This window comes from Microtus pennsylvanicus, chromosome 3 (genome assembly GCF_037038515.1).
Source record: "Microtus pennsylvanicus isolate mMicPen1 chromosome 3, mMicPen1.hap1, whole genome shotgun sequence".
Taxonomy (NCBI): Eukaryota; Metazoa; Chordata; class Mammalia; order Rodentia; family Cricetidae; genus Microtus; species Microtus pennsylvanicus.
Genome location: NC_134581.1, coordinates 109,720,289 through 109,740,417, shown reverse-complemented (window position 1 = coordinate 109,740,417; position 20,129 = coordinate 109,720,289). Strand labels below are relative to the sequence as shown.

At 39.6% G+C, this 20,129-nt stretch overlaps 1 protein-coding gene across 1 annotated transcript in view; it reads left to right on the top strand.

Moving 5' to 3' along the window:
- Pgr (progesterone receptor) overlaps nucleotides 1–20,129 on the top strand; it is a 67,248-nt gene that overhangs the window by 23,158 nt on the left and 23,961 nt on the right. The window contains exon 3 of the mRNA XM_075966836.1: nucleotides 7,893–8,009. Within this exon, the coding sequence (XP_075822951.1) occupies nucleotides 7,893–8,009 (117 nt within the window). The remainder of the gene's footprint in view (nucleotides 1–7,892; nucleotides 8,010–20,129) is intronic.

The window sequence follows — 20,129 nt, the reverse complement described above, 5'->3', positions numbered from 1 at the left end:
AGAAGAGATATTATTCCTAGAGATTCTTTGCCTGCAATCCCTTTGTAAATGTCCTAATTTACCACAATTAAAACACCTGGCAGTTTGATGTCTCCTCATTGCTTTGGAAATCACTTCTCCTACCCAAGATTCATCATTATAGCTAAACGTCTCAACATTCATCGTATGCTGAATCCATTCATCCATAGGTGCTGATCTAGACTTTAAAGGCCCAATTATCTTTTTGCATTCTATGTTTGCATTCTCAAAAGCTAGAGATTCAAGAAGTATTCGTCTAGATTCTGGGTCTGTTACCCCTATGTCCAGAGCCTTAATCAATCTTTGCAAAAAGTCAATAAAGGGTTCTCTCTGTCCCTGCCTAATTCTGGTATATGATTCAACCCTTTTTGCTGGATCTTGTATCCTATTCAAAGCATTTAAAGCTGCTTGGTGACATAGACACAGTACTTCATCGTCATAAAGAGCTTGGACCTGTGGATCAGCATATTCTCCTGCACCAAGAATTTGATCTTGGGAAACCTCAATACCTTTTGCTCTTCCTTGCTGTTCCATATGTTTGGATTCTTCTCTGAAATAAATTCCAAACATCAAGGAAGGTCCCTTATCTAAAACTGCAGACACTAACTGATGGAAATCATGGGGGATAGCTCTAGCATTAGAAGCCCAAGTCTTTATCATTTCCTTTACATATGCATTGTGCAAGCCAAAATTAACAACAGCTTGCTTAATTTCTTTCAGATCATTCATTGCTATTGGTGTCCATCTAGCTTCTCTGACTCCCTTTGAGCCTTTAGAAGTTGACGCTTTGTCAGAATCAAGTATAGGGTATGTCGCTAGAACCCTGGGTAAGCCAGTTCTAATAGCTGGTGGAGGCATTGTATCCTGTCCTTGTGCCTCCTTACTCTGTTCACCAGCTGCAATAATTTCACCAATCTTTTCAAACCTTTTTATCATTGTCTCTCTTAAATCCTGAATCTCTTGACCTGTATATATTTCCAGTGATTTCACTGAGGTATCAATTTTTTGGTCCCCATTCTGCACCTGTGATTCCAAAGCTTTAATTTTTTCCTTCAAAGATAACATGTCCTCCTTAGACTTTTCTTGTATATCATGTAGATTCCCATCTTGGAGGTACATTCTGTCTGTTACCTTATCAAAACTTTGTGATAAACTCTGAAGGTCAAATTCAATAGCCCGAACCCTTTCAGGTAACTTTCTAATACCCTTGGATATGGAATCAATTTTGTCTGTCATAGTATCCACTTGTTCAGATAACCTCTGATTTTCAATAATTTTAATCCTGTCAATTAGTTGTTCATTATTAGTTCGTAAAGATTCTATCATTCTTAGGAGTGCCATATTCTTCCTTAATGATAGAATATGGAAAAGAAAACTGAAGCCTAGTAACAAGCAAATTAAGGTATTCCCATAATCATATAGACCTTGTATGATGTAATTCATTGTATTAGTAAATACAAAATTACTAATCCATTGTATTAGTGAAAACAAAGCAGTAAAATTTGCGTTAGAAACGAAAATTGCCATATTACCTATTGTCCAGCAGGTGGCGCTGTTGCAGAATCGCGATGAAAACATGGTCCTGTTTCAGTGCCTTAGTAGATGTTAAAAACTGGAAAACGCAAGTTTCTCAACAAAGTAAATGTAATTAAATCAATTCCAGAGATGGAACCAGAAACCCAGAATCCAGGGGTAGAGAAGAGCAATCTGGAAGCTGCTTATGCCTCCACGTGACAGAGTCACCCTGTGGGGTTGCAGCTTTCAGCAACCGCGTGCTCTGGTTCGCGCCACTTTAAGAGCTGTGCTTGCAAGGGAGATTTAAAAACAACTCAGAAAAGAGCAAACCACGGGAGGCCAAGGCTGCCGTTGCAAGGCACAGGCAGCGGCTGAGGAAGCAAGGGCTCCCGCCAAGCCGAACTTGCGGCCGCCAAGCCGAACTTGCGGCCGCCAAGCCGAACTCGCGGCTGCGAGCCGGGAGAGGTTCTAAAACCAAACGTTGGGTGCCAAAATGAAGGCGTAAGTCACAAACAATGCCACACCAATTTGGGATTATGATTAATAGGGTGATATTTATTTAAAGGGGAAAAACTTACAGATCACTGTCCCAGGCAACTGCCCTCTACGCAACGCAACCAGGAGTCTAATCGCCGGCAGAGCAGGAAGTGAAGAGAGAGAGGAGAGGGAAGTGGCCGCTTTTTTAAAGGGAGAGAGACCACGCCCCAAGGGGCTGGTATCTCAGCGGCGATAGGCTGGAGGAGTGGGAGGACCTCCGCAACAAGGTACCTTTAAAATAGTTTGCCAGTGTTGTTCTATGTCAAGGCGCTTCTATGTCAGGGAGGTTGTTAAAGTGAAGATTCCCAAATTCCACCTGAACGTAGAAAGAGGCCCCTAAAGTTCCCTTATCTGTGCATGTCTATCAAAACTCAGGTTTCTTTCCCCATCTCTTTGGTCTCTTCCTCTAAAGTGCCTGCTTATGTTGTGATTTAGTTGCAGAGACTATGTTTTGCTTTTTTGAATGCCCCCTTCATCCCTCTGGCATCGGCTTCCGCCTGGACTAAGTTCTATGGGATTCCTCATGTCCTTCTTCCCTTAGTTCTCTCCTGTTCGCCTTTGGCTTAGCTTCCATCCTCCCTCCAGCCTTCTCTAACCTTGACTGCAGGTCCCTCGTGCCTCCTCTCCTGTCAGAAGAGTCATCAAACGGCTTTGTCACAGTTCTGGACCTGCTCATCTAGAATCCCCAAGCCTCCCAAGAGTGGAGACTGCGTCATCTTGTTTACTCCTGCAAACCCAGACCCTGCCACGGGCCTGAACCAGAGCCAGGATTTGGCAAATCATCCTGGAAACGGAAACCAAATTCAGATGACGGTTTATTTCAGCCACATAAACTAGGGACAGTTCCGCTAGCAGAAAACACCCAAGCTTTGACTGTGTACAGTATAAAAAAAAAAATCTCAAGCATTCCCATGTCTGGGCAAAGCACAAACTCTAAACATCTCTTCCCAGGATGTTTTTCATCAGGTTTGCTGGCAGTGTGCTCACTCTCTTTTTCTCGGCATTTGCAGACAGATATGCAACAGGTATCCCTGGAGAACCGAGAACAGCAAGTAGAGTATCATCCACTGAGAGTTTTCTTTTGATCAAGGAATGGTGGTCATCTGGGTCAAGAAACGACATGTTTTAGAATCAGTATTTGCTCTTTGCTCACAAAACACAAGGCGCCCACTTCTGCACTGTCCAGCCCCTCCTGCCTGTTGAACATTGAGAATAAGGCTTGTCCAAAAGTTGAAACGTAGCGTAAATGTCACACACGCACGCCACTAAAGAGTTAGTAAGAAACGATGCAAAATATCTCACTGAAATTTGTGTGATGGCTTCATGTTCGAAATAACAGTTTGGACTTATTCCATTAAATGAAAACATCATCAAAGTTAAAAAAAAGAATTTACTCATACAATACATAGATAGAGATAGTCGTTGGCCAGACACTTCTACTTGCAAAAGTTCTAGGTCAGTCAGAAAATCCATCTTGAATAAAGAGTGGAAGGTTACAGCATACATGCAGAGGACCTGGTGCGGGCCATGCACACTGCTTCAGTCTCTGTTATTCAGGGGGCCTTCTTCCCCTGGGGTCCTTCTTTCCTTCTGACTTTTACACTCTTACTGCCTCCTCTTGCATGAGCTCTGAGAGTGAGTGGTAATTGATGGAGACATCCCATTTAGAGCTGAGTGTTCAAAGGTCTCTCCTCCGTGTAATGCCTGACTGCCGGTGTCTACATTTGTTTCATCTGCTGCAGGAAGAGGCTTCCCTGTGATGGCTAAACAAGCACTGTTCTGTGAGGATAGCAGAATGTCATTAAGAACCATTTTATTACCACATTTAATTTTTCTTTTTCTAGATCAGTAGTATTTGGTTTTCCCCTAAGTTCCTGAGCTATCTACTTTCAGTTCTTGATCACCCGATCAGTGTTGGGTATGGACTACATCTGGTAGAGTGGGCCTTAAGTCAAATAAGTTATTGGTTGGTTACTCCTACAAGATTTGTGCCACCATTGCCTTAGTGTATATATCCTCATACAAAAAGGGTTTATGTTATTCTTTTGATAGAATGTAGAATACCTTCCTGTAACAAAGCAGCTGGGACATATGGGTGGAGCTCTATGTAGGCACCAGCTGGACATCAATACAGGTGTTGTCTTCAGCAATGGGGCCTTTCTGTCAGTTTGTGAAGAACAACCCTATGGTTTTGGCAACAGCTTGGATCGTTTGGAGATTCCCATGGGCCCCTTTGGCCAACAATTTAATTAAATATAACTCAATCCCAGTATTGGAAGTATCACTGGGTGACAAGGATAGCCAATGGGGATTCTGTCTCCCCCATTATTTGTAAATTTTATTTAGATCAGTTTTATATATGTATATACTTTAGGAAGTTTCTTTTGTATTAGGTGTTTGTACTATCCTTCAAATTCCCTTGATTTTAGTGTCTCTTCCCTATTCCCTCTCACTTGCTATGTGTGCGAAGATTCTCTGTGTCTCTGATTCTAGTGCCTTCTCTTGTGATCTTCTCCTTCTGTTGGTTCGTCCTGTCCAACTTTGGTGTGATGGCTTTTGTTTTATGTTATTATATTTTATTTTGTCATATTTTTGAATGAATCGTTACCACTAGGATAACTATTAACAACTGAACTGTCACTTATCCCTGCTGGGAGAGGAGCAATGAGTTTTCTCCAGTAGAATGACAGTATATCAACCACTCCAGGACAGGCTTATGTCTAGTAGTAGCTGACAAAAATATAATGGACACAGTTTTTGTGTATGTGCTTCTATTTTGTTACAGTCTGATGTTTTCTTTTCTTTTGTCTTTAGGGTATGTCTATGTTTCGTTTTCTTAGTTTGGGTGGTTTTGTTGTATCGGATTTTTGTTTGTTTTTTGAGAAAGAACTTAAAGTTGGGTGATTTTGGAGAGGGAGAGGATCTGGAAGGACTTACTTGGGAAAGAAGAAACTGTGATCAAAATATATTTAAATTTAAAAGTTGTTTTAAATAATCAAAAATATAATAAAAAATTTATCATGATAAAAAATGTTTTAGATATCTACTATTCTCTATGTAGATAGAGTTTTTAAGATGTGGAAGAAATAAACACATAATCAATTGTGGGAAAAAGAGTGAAGAGGTACATGAAAACCCAGAGCTGTCTCTCACTTCAACACCCCTGTTCCTATCCATCCACCCACTGATGAACACACACACACACCACAAAGAGAAGCTTGCTGCCTTATAAATCTAATTCATGATAAAAGGCATGATATAAAAGGCAATGGATTCTTTATAAAAATGTTATATAATGAAAATTCTTGAAGGGGATAAAAATGATTGCTTTTATTTTCTGTATTTATGTATTGCCTGATAATACATAAAACTTTTTAGGTCTTATTGCTGTGTATGACTATATTCAAATGGCCATAAGTGAAAAATAAGCATTAAGATAGATATATTTATCCAACCAATGTTTATCAAATTCTTATTATACAGAAATGCTAAAGTTTTAAAAGGCCAGCTTCTACTGGGAAAAACAGGCATGCAGACTTTATGAAATGAGCAATTGGTCCACAGAAAAGTATGTAAGGTTTTCTGAAATTAGCCAGGTTAGACCAGTAGGGGAAGAATAAGTAGAGCCTTGAAGGATGAGTCAGAGGAGGGGAGGTGGTCACAGAAGCATAGAGAGTTACTGATAAGACAGGGACACTTGGCATATGAGATGATGAGACTCTGAACATAAAAGGGCATAAATAATTTGAAAGAAAAGAGGGGACGGGGATAATTTGGCTGAAAAGTGCTGCTGCATAAGCATGAAGCCTTGGCCATGTATGGGGTGTGTGCCTCTCATCTCAGTGAGGAGGGCAGAGCTGTGTGGATTCCAGGGGCTCTATGACCAGCCAACATAGCCTAATTGGTAAGCCCAGATCCAAGTAAGAAATCATTTCTCAAAAATGAGGTGGACAGCTCCTATAGAATAACACTAGAGGTTGACTTCTAGCCTCCACACCTACACAGCTGCACACATACATGCAGACCTGCATAGTCACACCCTGTACACACCTGTGGGAGCACACACATGCACACACAAACATACAAAGACACGCACTCACATCCACCCATACACAAAAATGCACACAAAGAGAAGGTATTGTTGTAATATGAGCGGCGGGGCTGCGTCCCCAGCACCCCGGCTGCCTGGCTAGCTTATACTCCGAAATAATTACACGGACACTGTATTCTTTTAAACACTGCTTGGCCCATTTCTATCTAGCCTCTTCTAGGCTAATTCTCGCACCTGGACTAGCCCATTTCTAATAAGGTGTGTAGCATCCCAAGGTGCGCTTACCAGGAAGATTCTAGCCTATGTCCATCCTGGGTCGGAGCTTCATTGCGTGTGTCCCAGAGAGCAGAGCTATCGCATCCGCCCAGGAGAGGGGAGCATGGCGTCTCTGCTCCAGAGAGCAGAGCTGTCGAGTCTGAGCTCACTTCCACTTCCTCCCAGCATTCTGTTCTGTTTACTCCTCCCACCTATGTTTTAACCTATGAGGGCCAAACAGTTTCTTTATTGCTTAACCAATAAAATCAACAGATTGATATATGATACTCCCACATCAAGGTATATTATAATATATGTTTCTACATCCTCCCATCTTATCTCATTCAGAAGTAGATGATAGATTTCCCTAGGAGAAAGAACTATCAGCATGTTGTGTTATACACTTCTTCCCTAGGTTTCAACAGAGGCAGATACTCTGATCATTAATTGGGAGCTAAACAGTATCTTCTATTGTGACATGCATCCAGTTAATTCCTGTTGCATGTATGTGAGTAGTTTAGTAGACTGCCCTCCTATGGACTTGCAGAATGACCATGTTATATTGGACTGATGGGAAACAATGCTATACACAGAAGCCATCAAAATAAGGAAGCAAATATGTCTGAGCATGATGCACTCTTAAAAACAAATTATAAGCTGGGAAAGATTGTTGGTAGAAAAGTGGAGGCAATAGACATGGTACCGGGCTGCCACCTCAAAGTTCAAGACTGTATAGATTTCCACAATAAAGTTGTTACAAAGCCAGTTCTTTTATTCTTGATTTCTTTTTAAACCTAAACATGTACCTAAAGGAATGGCAGCTGTAATGAAGTCCCTTACATTCTTAATGGCTGGAAGTTCTGAGCAAGCATTGTGCTACAGAAGCAGTGTCCAGACTCCATGCATACATCACTCTAAGAGGACTCTTGGGACTGCATGGTTGCTATGTTTCTTTAGCCAAACAAACTGCATAGAAATTAACCTGTAGCTACCTTCAGTCATGCTGTGTCTGCTTCGTGATTTGGATGGCCCAGCATTTGGTTCCAAAGATTATCATTTAGAATGAGTTTCCAGATACTACAAAACCATTCAGACCATTTGTGCATCCATCCCAGAATTCTATGGGTGTCCACTGGAGTGACACAAGACAGGTGATGTGAGTTATGTCAACCCCTTAAAATTGTGACTTTATGCCAGTGTGCTCAACTATCAGAAATGCCCTGTCCCACTTGATTATAAATGCTGGATTACCCAGATCTTTGCCTCTCCTGATATAAATATTGATTTCAATTCGATAATCCCAGCTTCCTTCTTTAGGTGTAAAGAGTTGTTTAAATATTTTTAACACTTACCATCACCTCGTTTAGGACCTGAAGTCACAGGCGAGGTATGTCTCATTTCCAGGATGTAGGGGTGGCCAGCAAGAGGTGGGGGGCATTAACTTCATGTTCAGTGTCTACCCTTTGACTTGAAGTCATTAGAACTTGTGAATAACCTGTACTTTTTCATTTTTTAGGGCAGCATAACTATTTGTGTGCTGGAAGAAATGACTGCATTGTTGATAAAATCCGCAGAAAAAACTGCCCAGCTTGTCGCCTGAGAAAATGCTGTCAGGCTGGCATGGTCCTTGGAGGTAATGTTGATATTGTCATCAATAGTATAGTAGTTTATATTTCTATTATAACATTGAGTCAGAAGAATCCCAACTTTTCATTCATCTTTATTCTTGTTTTTTTCTCTTTTATTGATGGTGATCATTCATAGTCCAGTTTGATACAATCCTGCTAACTCTGTAGACTTCCAGCATGCTAAATTCTGTTGGGAAAGGAACCCCCATCCATCTATGTTGTATATTGGTAGACTTTATGGTAGTGTCTGGACCTTTCTTTAGGTAGTATGGGTTGGAGTCTAGGCTCTGCAAGTGATTTTAAATAATTCACCAACATTTTGGGGATATTAGTCTCCTAAACCGTAGAATAGAAGATCAGAGATCTCTTTAAATTTAGAACTTGATTCTGAAAGTTTGTAAGATGCAGATTAAGAAATAACAAACTAAATCAGGTTGCCACCATTGACTAAGAATCCATTTCAAGGCCATACAGTAGTCACTCCCTGTCTGTGCTTTTGTTATTAGACTGCCTCTGGCTTGTAATAATATAGCAGTAAACGCAGTAGAGTAGAACCTGTTAGATGGCAAGTAGCTAAGCCGAATGACTCAAGTTCAAATGCCCATGTGGTGGGAGGGGAAAACCAACTTCCCAAAGTTATAGTCTATTCTCCATATGGGCAGTATGACATATGTGTGCCTGTGTCACACACACACACACACACACGGAGCGAACCGTGTTAAAGTCATGAACTAGAGAGACAGTAAAACACTTGTGTTATAAATTTAAGTACTTCAGCTTAATCTCCAGAACCCACCTTTTTTAAAGACCCAGATGTCACTGAGGCTCGGTGGCTAGCCAGTTCAGCCTACTTGGCAAGTTCCACAACTGTTAGCAGACAGTTTCTTACAAGAAAAGACAGAGGAATGACACCCATGGTTGTCCTCTGGCCTCCACAACCACACGCACACGAATGCATGTACACTCTTTCACACACACTTGCTCTCACACACATACACACAAACATTTTAGTGCCAGTCTTTAAAATAATAATGAGCTTATTTTTTGAAAATTTCATGTGCTTTGATCATATCCATCCCTCTACGACACTTCCTAGACTTACCCTCAACTCCTACCCACACAACTTCTACCCCTTTCTCTCTCTAAGAATAAAATCCTGTGGGATCCAGTTTGTGTTGGCTGACTTCTCCTGAGCACAGGGCCTACCGTGGAATGTAGCTGATAAACCCAGTGTCATTCCACAGGGAGGGGGATAGTCATGCCTTTCACAAGAATGTCTACGAATCAGTTTTGTATATAGCTAAAACCTGTCAAGAGCACAATGAAGCATGTATTACACCTTGAGATTAAAAAGTTTTCTTCTTCCTGGAGCTGCCTAAAGCAAGCTTGCTTGTGTTCCCTCAATGTTCCACATTTCTTCCTTTGGGATATGTTATTTTTAGACCAATATTCTTCAAATTTAAAACCTCACCCAAGTGTTATTTCCTCCCTAAAAATTTTGCCAGTGTTCTTGGGCAAAATTAACACCCATTCAACATACTGGCCACTTTGCTGAGCTGCAATAATTCACTGAGTTGCCGCATTCCTAGTATTTTATGGTTTTGTGATTAGAGGCTATTTTCTCCAGGTCAACGCCCAAGTCTCAAGTGTATCCATACAATGCCTGGCTGGGGAAGTACTTAGAGGCCATGACTACATCAGTACACCCACCTTCAGTACTTCTCAAGCCCTGAGCCTCACGTTCTTCCTCTTCCCTTTCCAACTTTTTTCTTACAAGTCTTTGAGACCTCCCACACTTTCTCACAAGTTACTCATCTTGCTACAAAAAGGGCTTGGAGATGCTGTGACCCCTTCCTGGCTCCAGCACTGCTTTTTCTATTTCATGGTTGTCTTAAAGAACAGTAGGATCTCTGATGTAATGATCTTCTTTCATCAGGATTATAACATTTTTATCAATCAATTCTTTGAGAAGTTCATAGTGGATTTTGTTCCTATTTAACTACTACTCCTCCCCCAACATTTCCTAGATCTACCCCTCACCTTACCCAACGTTGTGTTCTCTCTCTCTCTCTCCTTTAAGATAATTCACTGAGACCAGTTTACACTGCCCACATACTAATGGGTATAGGGGCATCCACTAGACCCATCTATCAGGAACTTTAACCTGGAATTCTCTCTTAAATGCCTTTGAAATATTCTTGCCTTTGGCCACAGATTATAAATGGCATTCTGGGCAGAATCTTCAGAGTATGTGTGATGCTGTGGGGTCTAACCTAGGGAGTCTCATGCTATCTCAATGTTCCAGCCTCTGCCCTGGTATCCAAGCTTGTATAATCTTTTCGTGTCCTCTCTATACAAGCATCTTGTTAGTTTTCCATTATTCAAGCCATACCCTAACAGCTCCATGATAACCACTCTATTTTCACAATTTTATGTTATCACTGTTTTATCTTAGATCCTTCCATCTTCTGGCATCTTTCTTCCTTCACTCCCCTTTCTCCCTCTTTTGTGATGCCAGGCAAGCCCCCTTGGCACTCTCTCTGGGGCTCGAACAGGCACTGTCTCACAAACTCCAGCCCTCTGGGGATTGTATTCTGCAGTGGGGTAAGTGACACATACCAGAGGACAAAGATTTTGTGAACAACGTTGAACAGGTGGATAGATGCATGCATATCAGGAAGACAGCTTGTCCCTGAGCCTCGCTCCAGTCCACATCTTTATCTGACTTAGCTCTTTCTGAAACAATGAGTTTGATGGTGGTAGCTTTCCTAAAGCAGAATGAATACGTTCCTAACAGCTTAAACATACATTCAAGGTACTGCCCTAAACAGCTTCTGTAGCAGAAGTGGTTTTCACTCCTCCGGAGAATGAATGGATCAGACCAATATGGTTTGTGGAGTGTGTTACACACCCTGCTTAGTGTTGTCCTTGCTGATCCTACTTTCAGAACTGTCTAATCTCTACCAAGAAAATGGAATGGAAAAAGTACAGGTCTGAGTCTGGAGAGCATGGGGCAGAGTCCACCAGAGGAAGATGTAGAGAAGCCAGGAGTATACCACAGCCTTTGTGTGATCTGGTTTCAAGAGATTGTAAAGTGGGGAGTGAAGGGAAGTAAAATCCTCCTGGGCCTTCTGTGAACCACTTGCTAGAGTGCCTGGCATCTTTCAGAGCTCCTCTAGTCAGTGAGGCCAGGTAAATGTGGTCTTCCTCTACAAATGGGTTTCCTTTACATGCTAGGCTTCATGTAGCTTTCTCTACTCCCATTTGCCCTACCTCTACAGGAAGGCAGCATGCTCAACCCCTGTGCCACACCGTGTTATGCTAAGAAGGATAAGGAGAGGGTGAAGTCTGAAAGATATGGCCCAAGTATTGAAGAAGAGCCCCAGAGTGTGAACTCTTTATAAGAGAAAAGGGGGGATGGTGTGTATAAAGGAAATAGTATATATCTGAAAAAGGATAATGCTACACATCTTGGCGAGGATATTTCTAGAACATAAGTCAGTGGAATGGGAAGAAGTGAAGCTTAGGAGCCATCTTGGAACATCAAGAATCTTTCCATTCAAAAGACAGTATAGAAGTGATCTTCTCAAACAAATTATCCTTGGTCTGCCTATGAATAAACCCACTTTTCACACTCAGTTGAGTCTTTCATCCCTGAAATTCTTTCTCTCTCCTCAGTTGTCTCCACCACCCCTGTGTTCTGGGTCACCTTCATCTGTGTCTGCATGTGATTTGCTTCTGCCTGCCTTCTTTCTCTTCACTGCTCATGAACTCTGACTTATATTTTATCTTTAGTTCAGCACGGGGAAAGGAAGGATTCTGTGCCATGGTTGTATACGAAAGTAGCTCCAGACCATGGATAGCAGCAAGGTCAACTTGGAGAAAACCCGTTGCAGTTGCTTCAGATTTCTTTATATATCTTCTGTTTGTGGGTAAAACTTGTTCTACGGCTGCAGCCTCAAGGGTTAGAGAAGCATCTTGAGCTAGGAGCTTGCTGGCCAAGCTTCCTTGTCAGTACTTCTGGTTGCCTGTCACTGACTCCACACTGTGTCCCAGACCTTCTGAAATATTAGAGAAGTTAATCACTTTGAAGAGTGTACCTCCATCAGTAAACTACTTTTATGTGTAATGGTCTTTTGAGAATGAAGGGAAACTATTGATATTTAAAATGTGACAATAAATATAAATGAGAACTGGCATGCAAGTTGGTTCTCCATTTTCTTAATATAAAGATGCAAAGTGGCCAAAACAAACATATAGCCTTTTGGGGGATGTTAATGAAAGAGTAAGACCTTTGTTGTGTAGTATCTAATGCAGAAACTCAATAAGTTTATGTAGAATAAAGACAGAGATTAATTCTTTAAGGTGGTATTTAAAGTATGTTTGCCTTAGGAGTCTCCACTGCTTACTCTGTCTTTACCCCAGAAATAATTAAGTATATACTATCTTTCCTCTTTAAAAAAAAGATATTTTCAACAATATTCCAAACCACCACTGATTGAAATTGTTTCAACTTAGTTTATCTTTCAAAACAATATATTGTCTTTAGAATAATTCAATCTCATAATGTGGACTAACCTAATACAGCGTTTTTGGTTTGTTGTTTGTTTTTGAGTTTGTGTTTTAATTATAATGTTTCTCTTTTCCCTGTCCTTTCTTAAAGTCTCCTCCATACTTTTTTTTTTAAATTCATGGTCTCCTTTTTTCAGTAATTGTTATTGCATCCATATACGTATTTGTATATACATATATCTTTCCAAGTATAATCTGTTGAGTTTAAATAGTGTTACTTGTCTGTATGTTTTAAGGGATGACCATTTGATACCAGACAATCAGTGTGCTCTTCCCTGTGAAAGACCACCTCTCCCCACTCCCAGCTTCCTTCAGTTGTCTAAAGTTCTTTGCATATAGTTGAGGCCTTGTGAGATATTCCACATCCAGTTGTCAAGTTCGTTATTGTCATCTTTGTTCAACTCACGTTCATGCAGTCATGTTGATGGGACTTTATGGGTGTAGCATCTGACGTCACTAGGAGACACAGTCTCACAGCAAACTCCCTGATCCTCTGACTCTCACAGTCTTTCTGTTCTTTCTTCTGCAATGCTCCTTGAGCCTTAGGTGTGGGAATGTTTTGTAGATGTAGCCACTGAGGCTGGGCTCCTCTGCACTGTGGTTGGCTGAGGTCTTCTGAAATGTTCTCTGTCTGTTGCAGAGAGAAGTTTCCTTGGTGATGGGCAAAGAGTACACCTAACTGTGGCCGTAAAGATAAATGTTTACAGACTGCTGTTAGGTATTACACTGGTATAATAAATTGGTGGTTGTAGAATCTCTTTCAATAACCAGGATTTTACTAGTACTGAGTAGTTAGCTAGGTTTCCAGTAGCAGGCATCAAACATTTTTAGAGAAGAAATTTTGGGATTAAAAAACTCAGTATATTTCAGGACTGTATATTTAAAAAAAATCATAGAAATCTAGTGGTGGCCTAAGAACACTACTAAGAACAAAAATACAACAATAGCCTCCCTAATTATATCATAAGTGAATGTATACAGAATTATCAGAAAGAAGTGGTCAGTACACTTCAGGATCATGGGATTCAAATATAAGTGAACCTTTCTGAGAGTAATTGACAGGAATCTGCAGAACAAATCATCCAGCTCAGGTCACCCAGGAAGAAGGTCATTCGTGCAAAGGACTAGATTCCTTGTCATCCATCACAGTTTAAATTCAACTCAAGTTTCCCAAGTAGAGAAGGCTGTACTTGTGAGTTGAGGATGATGTGCCTACTTCTGACTGACATCAGGGTAGTTCAGAGCTGGCTTCCTCCACATTAAGAGGAGAATACTATGGAAGTAATTACTTCTTACACACTGCTGAAGAAGGACCTGGCACTCTCCTCTTTCCCTCCAGGCTTCTTTCGTTTCTTCCTTCTTCTCCTCCCCCTTTCTCTCCCTGTCTTTCGTCAGTTACATTTGTCCCTTCTTCCTAAGATTTCTCCTTTCATATACAAACCTTTGGAATAAAGGTGAAATATGAGAGGCAATTCTTGTTCAAGATTCAATAATATCCTATGGGGAATGTCAGAAGAAATATGGTTTTGACATGTCAAGACAGAGATTCTGTTAATAGACTGTTTGTTCCTATCTGCTCCAGTGACTGTTCTCATCCTAAGAATGATGTTAAAGTTCTTTGGTCTTTCCAGTGCCTGGGATTCTTGATGTTATGAATCACTTCCCTGGCTTTTCACAGGTCACAGTGAACTTTTACATTTAGTACATTGCTGTGCATCACTAAGTAGGAAGATAGTTCCACCCCTAAGGATGGTGATATAACTTCTCAGAAGGGTTTCGTATGTCTGACTTCTTGCCTTTAGAATGCATTTCTGTATAATGACTCATGACTCTCTCCCTCCCCCGTCTCTCTCTCTCTCTCTCTCTCCTCTCTCTCTCTCTCTCTCTCTCTCTCTCTCTCTCTCTCTCACACACACACACACACACACACACACACACACACTCAGAAAGGAATACAGTTCATTTACATTTATGGAAAAATGTTCGTCAAAAATAAGAAAATCTTTACATGGAGGAATAATTAAGCAAATATGTTACAAATTAAATGAATAAGTAATGCTTGCTAGAAAGTTTTTTGTAGCTACACGTGTTGTTATTTTGCTTTTGTAGGGAGTCATACACTCAGTTTTCTTAAGTTGTGTGAGGAAACAGTTTCTGGCCCACTCCCTGCACCTCTCCTTCACACGCAGGTCAACCGCACTTCTCTTCCTGTAGGGAAACGATGCCCTGGCTGAGGACCATGCATTGTATAGTAAAAGTTTTCTTATTTCTTTGGCATTTTCCTCAATGCTTCACCGCTACACTTTGCCTTGAGAATCCTTCCAATCTGAATTCAGGTCAGAAGCGGAGAGGACTGTTCTGACATTCAATTATTATAATAAAAACTGAAGCCACACCCCCCTTCATGCAAGATCATTGTGATAGTGGCTACCTCCTTTTTCTCTGACCTTCACCCAGTTTTCCCCTCAGAGGCAGCCCCTTTTCTAGGCTTTCAGCTCACATTTCAGGAGCCCAGAGCCCTGATCTTGCTCCCCATCCACTGCCCTGAATTCTTCAGCTTTGTGTTGTCTTCAGATCACTGTCTGGGTGTGCTTGCTACACCCTCCCACACGTGTGACCCAGAAACCACCCTTAGCATTTCAGTCTCACTTTTCCTTTATGCTTAACACTCTTCATTTCAGAGCTACTTTACCACTGCTGACTAGAACTGCTTCTAGTGTCTACCAGAACCCTATGAGATTTGTCTATTAAGCGTACTCTGTACCCCATTTCTTATTGGACTATTTGTTCTTTTGATGACCAATTTCTTGAGTTCTTTGTATATTTTGGAGATCAGCCCTCTGTCTTATGTGAGGTTGGTGAAGATCCTTCCCATTTTGTAGGCTGTTGTTTTGTCCTGTTGACTGTATCCTTTGCTTTACAGAAGCTTCTCCGTTTCAGAAGGTCCCATTTATCAATTGTTGCTCTCAGTGTCTGTGCTGCTGGGGTTATATTTAGAAAGTCTTCTGTTCCATAGCACTCAAGTGTACTTCCCACTTTGTCTTCTATGAGGTTCAGTGTAGTTGGTATTGTGTTGAGGCCTTTGATCTATTTGAACTTGAGTTTTGTGAATGGTGATAGATATGGATCTATTGGCATTCTTCTACATGTCGATATCTAGTGTTATGCTAGCACCATTTACTGAATATCCCTTTTTCCCCCATTTTATATTTTTAGCTTCTTTGTCAAAAGTCAGGTATTCGTAGGTGTGTAGAGTGGTATCTGGGTCTTCAATTCAGTTCCATTGTTCCTCCTGTCTGTTTTTATGGGAATACCAGGCTGTTTTTAATACTGTAGCTCTGTAGTAGAGTTTGAAGTCAGAGATTGTGATGATTCCAGAAGTTTCTTTATTGTACAGGATTGTTTTGACTATCTGGGTTTTTTGCTTTTCCATATGAAGTTGAGTATTGTTCTTTCAAGGCCTGTGAAGAATTTTACTCGGATTTTGATGGGCATTGCATTGAATTTATAGATGGCTTTTTGTAAGATTGTCACTTTTACTATGTTAATTCCACCTACCCAAGAGCATGGAAGACCTTTCCATTTTCTGGTCTTTCTTCAAAGATTTAAAGTTCTTCCACTTGTTTGGTTAGAGTTAATCAAAGATATTTTATATTATTTGAGGCCATTGTGAACCATGATGTTTCTCAGATTTATTTCTCAGTCCATTTTTCCTCTGTGTACAGGTGGGCTACTGATTTTTTAAAGTTAATCTGTATCCTGCTACATTACTGAAGGTGCTTATGAGTTATCAAAGTCCCTTGGTAGATTTTTTGGGGGGGTCACATGTGTAAACTATCATATCATCAGCAAATAGTGAGTTTGACTTCTTTTTTGATTTGTGTCTCCTTGATCTCCTTTTGTTGTCTTATTGCTCTAGCTAGAACCTCATGAACTATGTTGCATAGATATGGAGAGAGTGGACAACCTTGTCTTGTTCCTGATTTCAGTGGGATTGCTTTGAATTTCTCTCCATTTAGTTTGATGTATATAGCCTTTATTATGTTTAGGTATGCAACTTGTATCCCTGCTTGCTCCAAGACATTTATCATGAAGGGATGTTGCATTTTGTCGAAGGTTTTTTCAGCGTCTAATGAGATGATCATGTATTTTTGTTTGTTTGTTTATATGGCAGATTATACTGACAGATTTTCATATGTTAAACTATTCCTGCATCTCTGGGATGAAGACGACTTGATCATGATGGATGATTTTTCTGATGTGTTCTTCAATCCAGTTTGCTAGTATTTTATTGAATATTTTTGCATCAATGTTTATTAGTGAGATTGGTTGTACTTTTTTTCTTAGAATGTCTTATATGTTTTGGGTATCAGGGTAATTTTAGCCTCATAAAAAGAATTTGACAATTTTACTTCTGTTCCTATTGTGTGGAACAATTTGAAGAATATTGGTATTAATTCTTCTTAAAAATTTTTGTAGAATTCTGCAATGAAACCTTCTGGTCTTGGTATTTTTTTGGTTGGGAGACTTTAGGTGACTGCTTCCATTTCTTTAGCAGTTATAGGTCTATTTAATTTGCTTATTTGGTCTTGATTTAATTGTGGTAACTGATATTTATCTAGAAAATTGTTCATTTGCTTTCAGGTTTCCAATTTTGTGAAGTACGGGTTTGCGAATATAACCTGATGATTCTCTGGATTTCATTCATGTCTGTTGTTATGTCCCCCTTTTCATTTCTAATTTTGTTAATTTGGATATTCTCTCTGCCTTTGGGTTAGTTTGGATAAACATTTGTCTGTTTTGTTGATTTTCTCTAAGAACCAACTCTTTATCTCAGTGATTCTTAGTATTGCTTTCTTTGTTTATATTTTATTGATTTCAGCTTTCAATTTGATTATTTCCTACAGTCTAATCCTCCTGGGTGAGTTTTTTTTTTGTTCTAGAGTTTTCAGGCGTGCTGTTAACTCACAAGTGTGGGGTTTCCAGCTTCTTTATGTAGGCATTTAGTGCTATGAACTTTTCTCTTAACACTGCTTTCATTGTGTCCTATAAATTTGGGTATGTTGTGTGATCATTTTCATTAAATTTTAGGAAGTCTTCAATTTCTTCCTTGACTCATTGGTGATTCAGGTGAACATTGTTTAATTTCCATGTGTTTTGTGGGCTTTCTGAAATAAATGCTGCCGTTCATTTCTAGTTTTAAGCCATGGTGATCTAACAAGATAAATGGAGTTATTCTGATTTTTTGTATCTGTTGAAGTTTTTTTGTTACCTAGTATGTCATCAGTTTTTGAGATGGTTCCATGAGGTGCTGAGTAGTAGGTATATTCTTTTATGTTTACATGTAATGTTCTATAGATGCCTATTAAGTCCTTTTGATTCGTAACATCTGTTAGTTCCCTTATTTCTCTGCTAATTTTCTGTCTGGCAAACCTGTCCAGTGGTGAGAGCGGGGTGTTGAAGTCTCCCACTATTAGTGTGTGGGGTTTAATGTGTGTGTTAAGCTTTAGTAGTATTTCTTTTATGTGAGGGTGCCCTTGTATTTGTGGAATAGATGTTCAGTATTGAGATTTACTCTTGATGGATTTTTCCTGTGAGTAATGTGAAACATCCTTCTTCGTCTCTTTTGATTGATTTTCATTTGAAATCTATTTTGACAGATGTTAGGATAGCTATATCAGCTTGTTTCTTAGGTCTATTTGATCGGAATTTTTTCCCAACCCTTTACTCTGAGGCAATGTCTGTCTTTGCAATTGAGATGTGTTTCTTGTATGCAACAAAAAGATGGATTCTGTTTTCTTATCCAATCTGTTAGCCTCTTTCTTTTTATAGGTGAGTTGAGTCCATTTATATTAAGTGATATTAATGACCAGTGATTGCTATTTCCTATTATTTTTGTTTATGTTGTTGGTGATGTTATTGTTTATGTTTTTTCCTTCTTTGGGATTTGTTGGTGTGAGATCATCTATTGTCTGTGTTTTTGTGGATGTAGCCAACTACCTTGGGTTGGAGTTTTCCTTCTAATACTTTGTGTACGTCTGGGATTGTGGTTATGTATTGGTTAAATATGGTTCTCTCATGGAATATCTTGTTTTGTCTGTCTACAGTGATTGAAAGTTTTGCTGGGTATAGTAGTCTAGTCTGACATCCATAGTCTCTTAATGTCAGCATAACCCTTAATCAGGACCTTCTGCCTTTCGTTGTTTCCATTGAGAAATCAGGTGCAATTCTGATAGGTCTGTCTTTATATGTTACTTAGCCTTTTTCTTTTGCAGCTCTTAATATTCTTTCTTTATCCTGTATGTTTAGTGTTTTGATTGTTATGTGGCAAGGGGACTTTTGTTTTTGATCCAGTCTATTTGGTGTTCTGTAAGCTTCCTGTATCTTGATAGGCATATCTTTCTTTAGTTTGGGAGAGTTTTCTTTTATGATTCTGTTGAATATATTTTCTGTGCTTTTGAGTTGGGCATCTTCTCCTTCTTCTATCCCTATTATTCTTAGGTTTGGCCTTTTCATGGTGTCTCATATTTCATGGATATTTTATGTTAAGCTTTTGTTAGATTTAATGTTTTCTTTGACCGATGAGTATATTTCCTTATTGTATCTGCAGCACTTGAGATTCTCTCTTCTATTTCTTGACCTCTGACTTCCATGTGCCTATACACACACTAAAACCACATGCACAAAAACACACACAATACATACACATGCATACACACACACAAACAACATATATACACACATACTTGGACCCATACACATACCTGTATACATACATACATACATACCTGCATGCATGCACACACAAGGGATTAACAGAAAAAGTAATTAAAGTGACTGTTATTGCTTATGAGCTATATAATATGCAAATTTTACCTTAACTATTTGTCAAATGCATACACTAATTTTAAAATGAATATCTTAATATCAGATAGGTAAAATGATTGACCCTAGTAATAAAAGTTTTATAAAATGGCAGGATTCATATACAGATATGGCCAACCCAAAGTTCATTTTTTACTATGATATAATACCATAACTGCGATGAGGGAAGGGTTATTATGTCTTTTCTAAGTACTTTTAGAACAGACTAACACTCATAGCGGGAGGTAGATTATAGAGCTAGGAAGAGTCTAACAATTTTGTTCTTCAGGAAAATATCTCTTAATATACTATAAATTTCTTTAAATCTTAAAAGTAATTTCCTGGTATTCAAAGTTCTCCTTTAGATACATTGCTTATTTTTTTTTCCTAAAGAGTCTGGTGAGTCTGAAGATTTCAAAATAAAGGCAATTAGAAGGCCCTCAGTGCAGACAAGTCAAAATCTTCCCCTGACTGTATTAGCTACAGTTGCCATATTCCCTCAACTCACTGTGTTACATCGATTTCATTTGTAGTATGTCCACTGTTTAGCATGAGTTTTCTGTTTATTTAAGGATCCTCTCTGTCTTTCACCTTCTAAATAAAGACCCTTCAAAGTAGGTTGTATGTTATGCGGTGATCGGGTTCTATGCTACACTGTTATACTCCGGACCAGGACCTACACTTGGCAC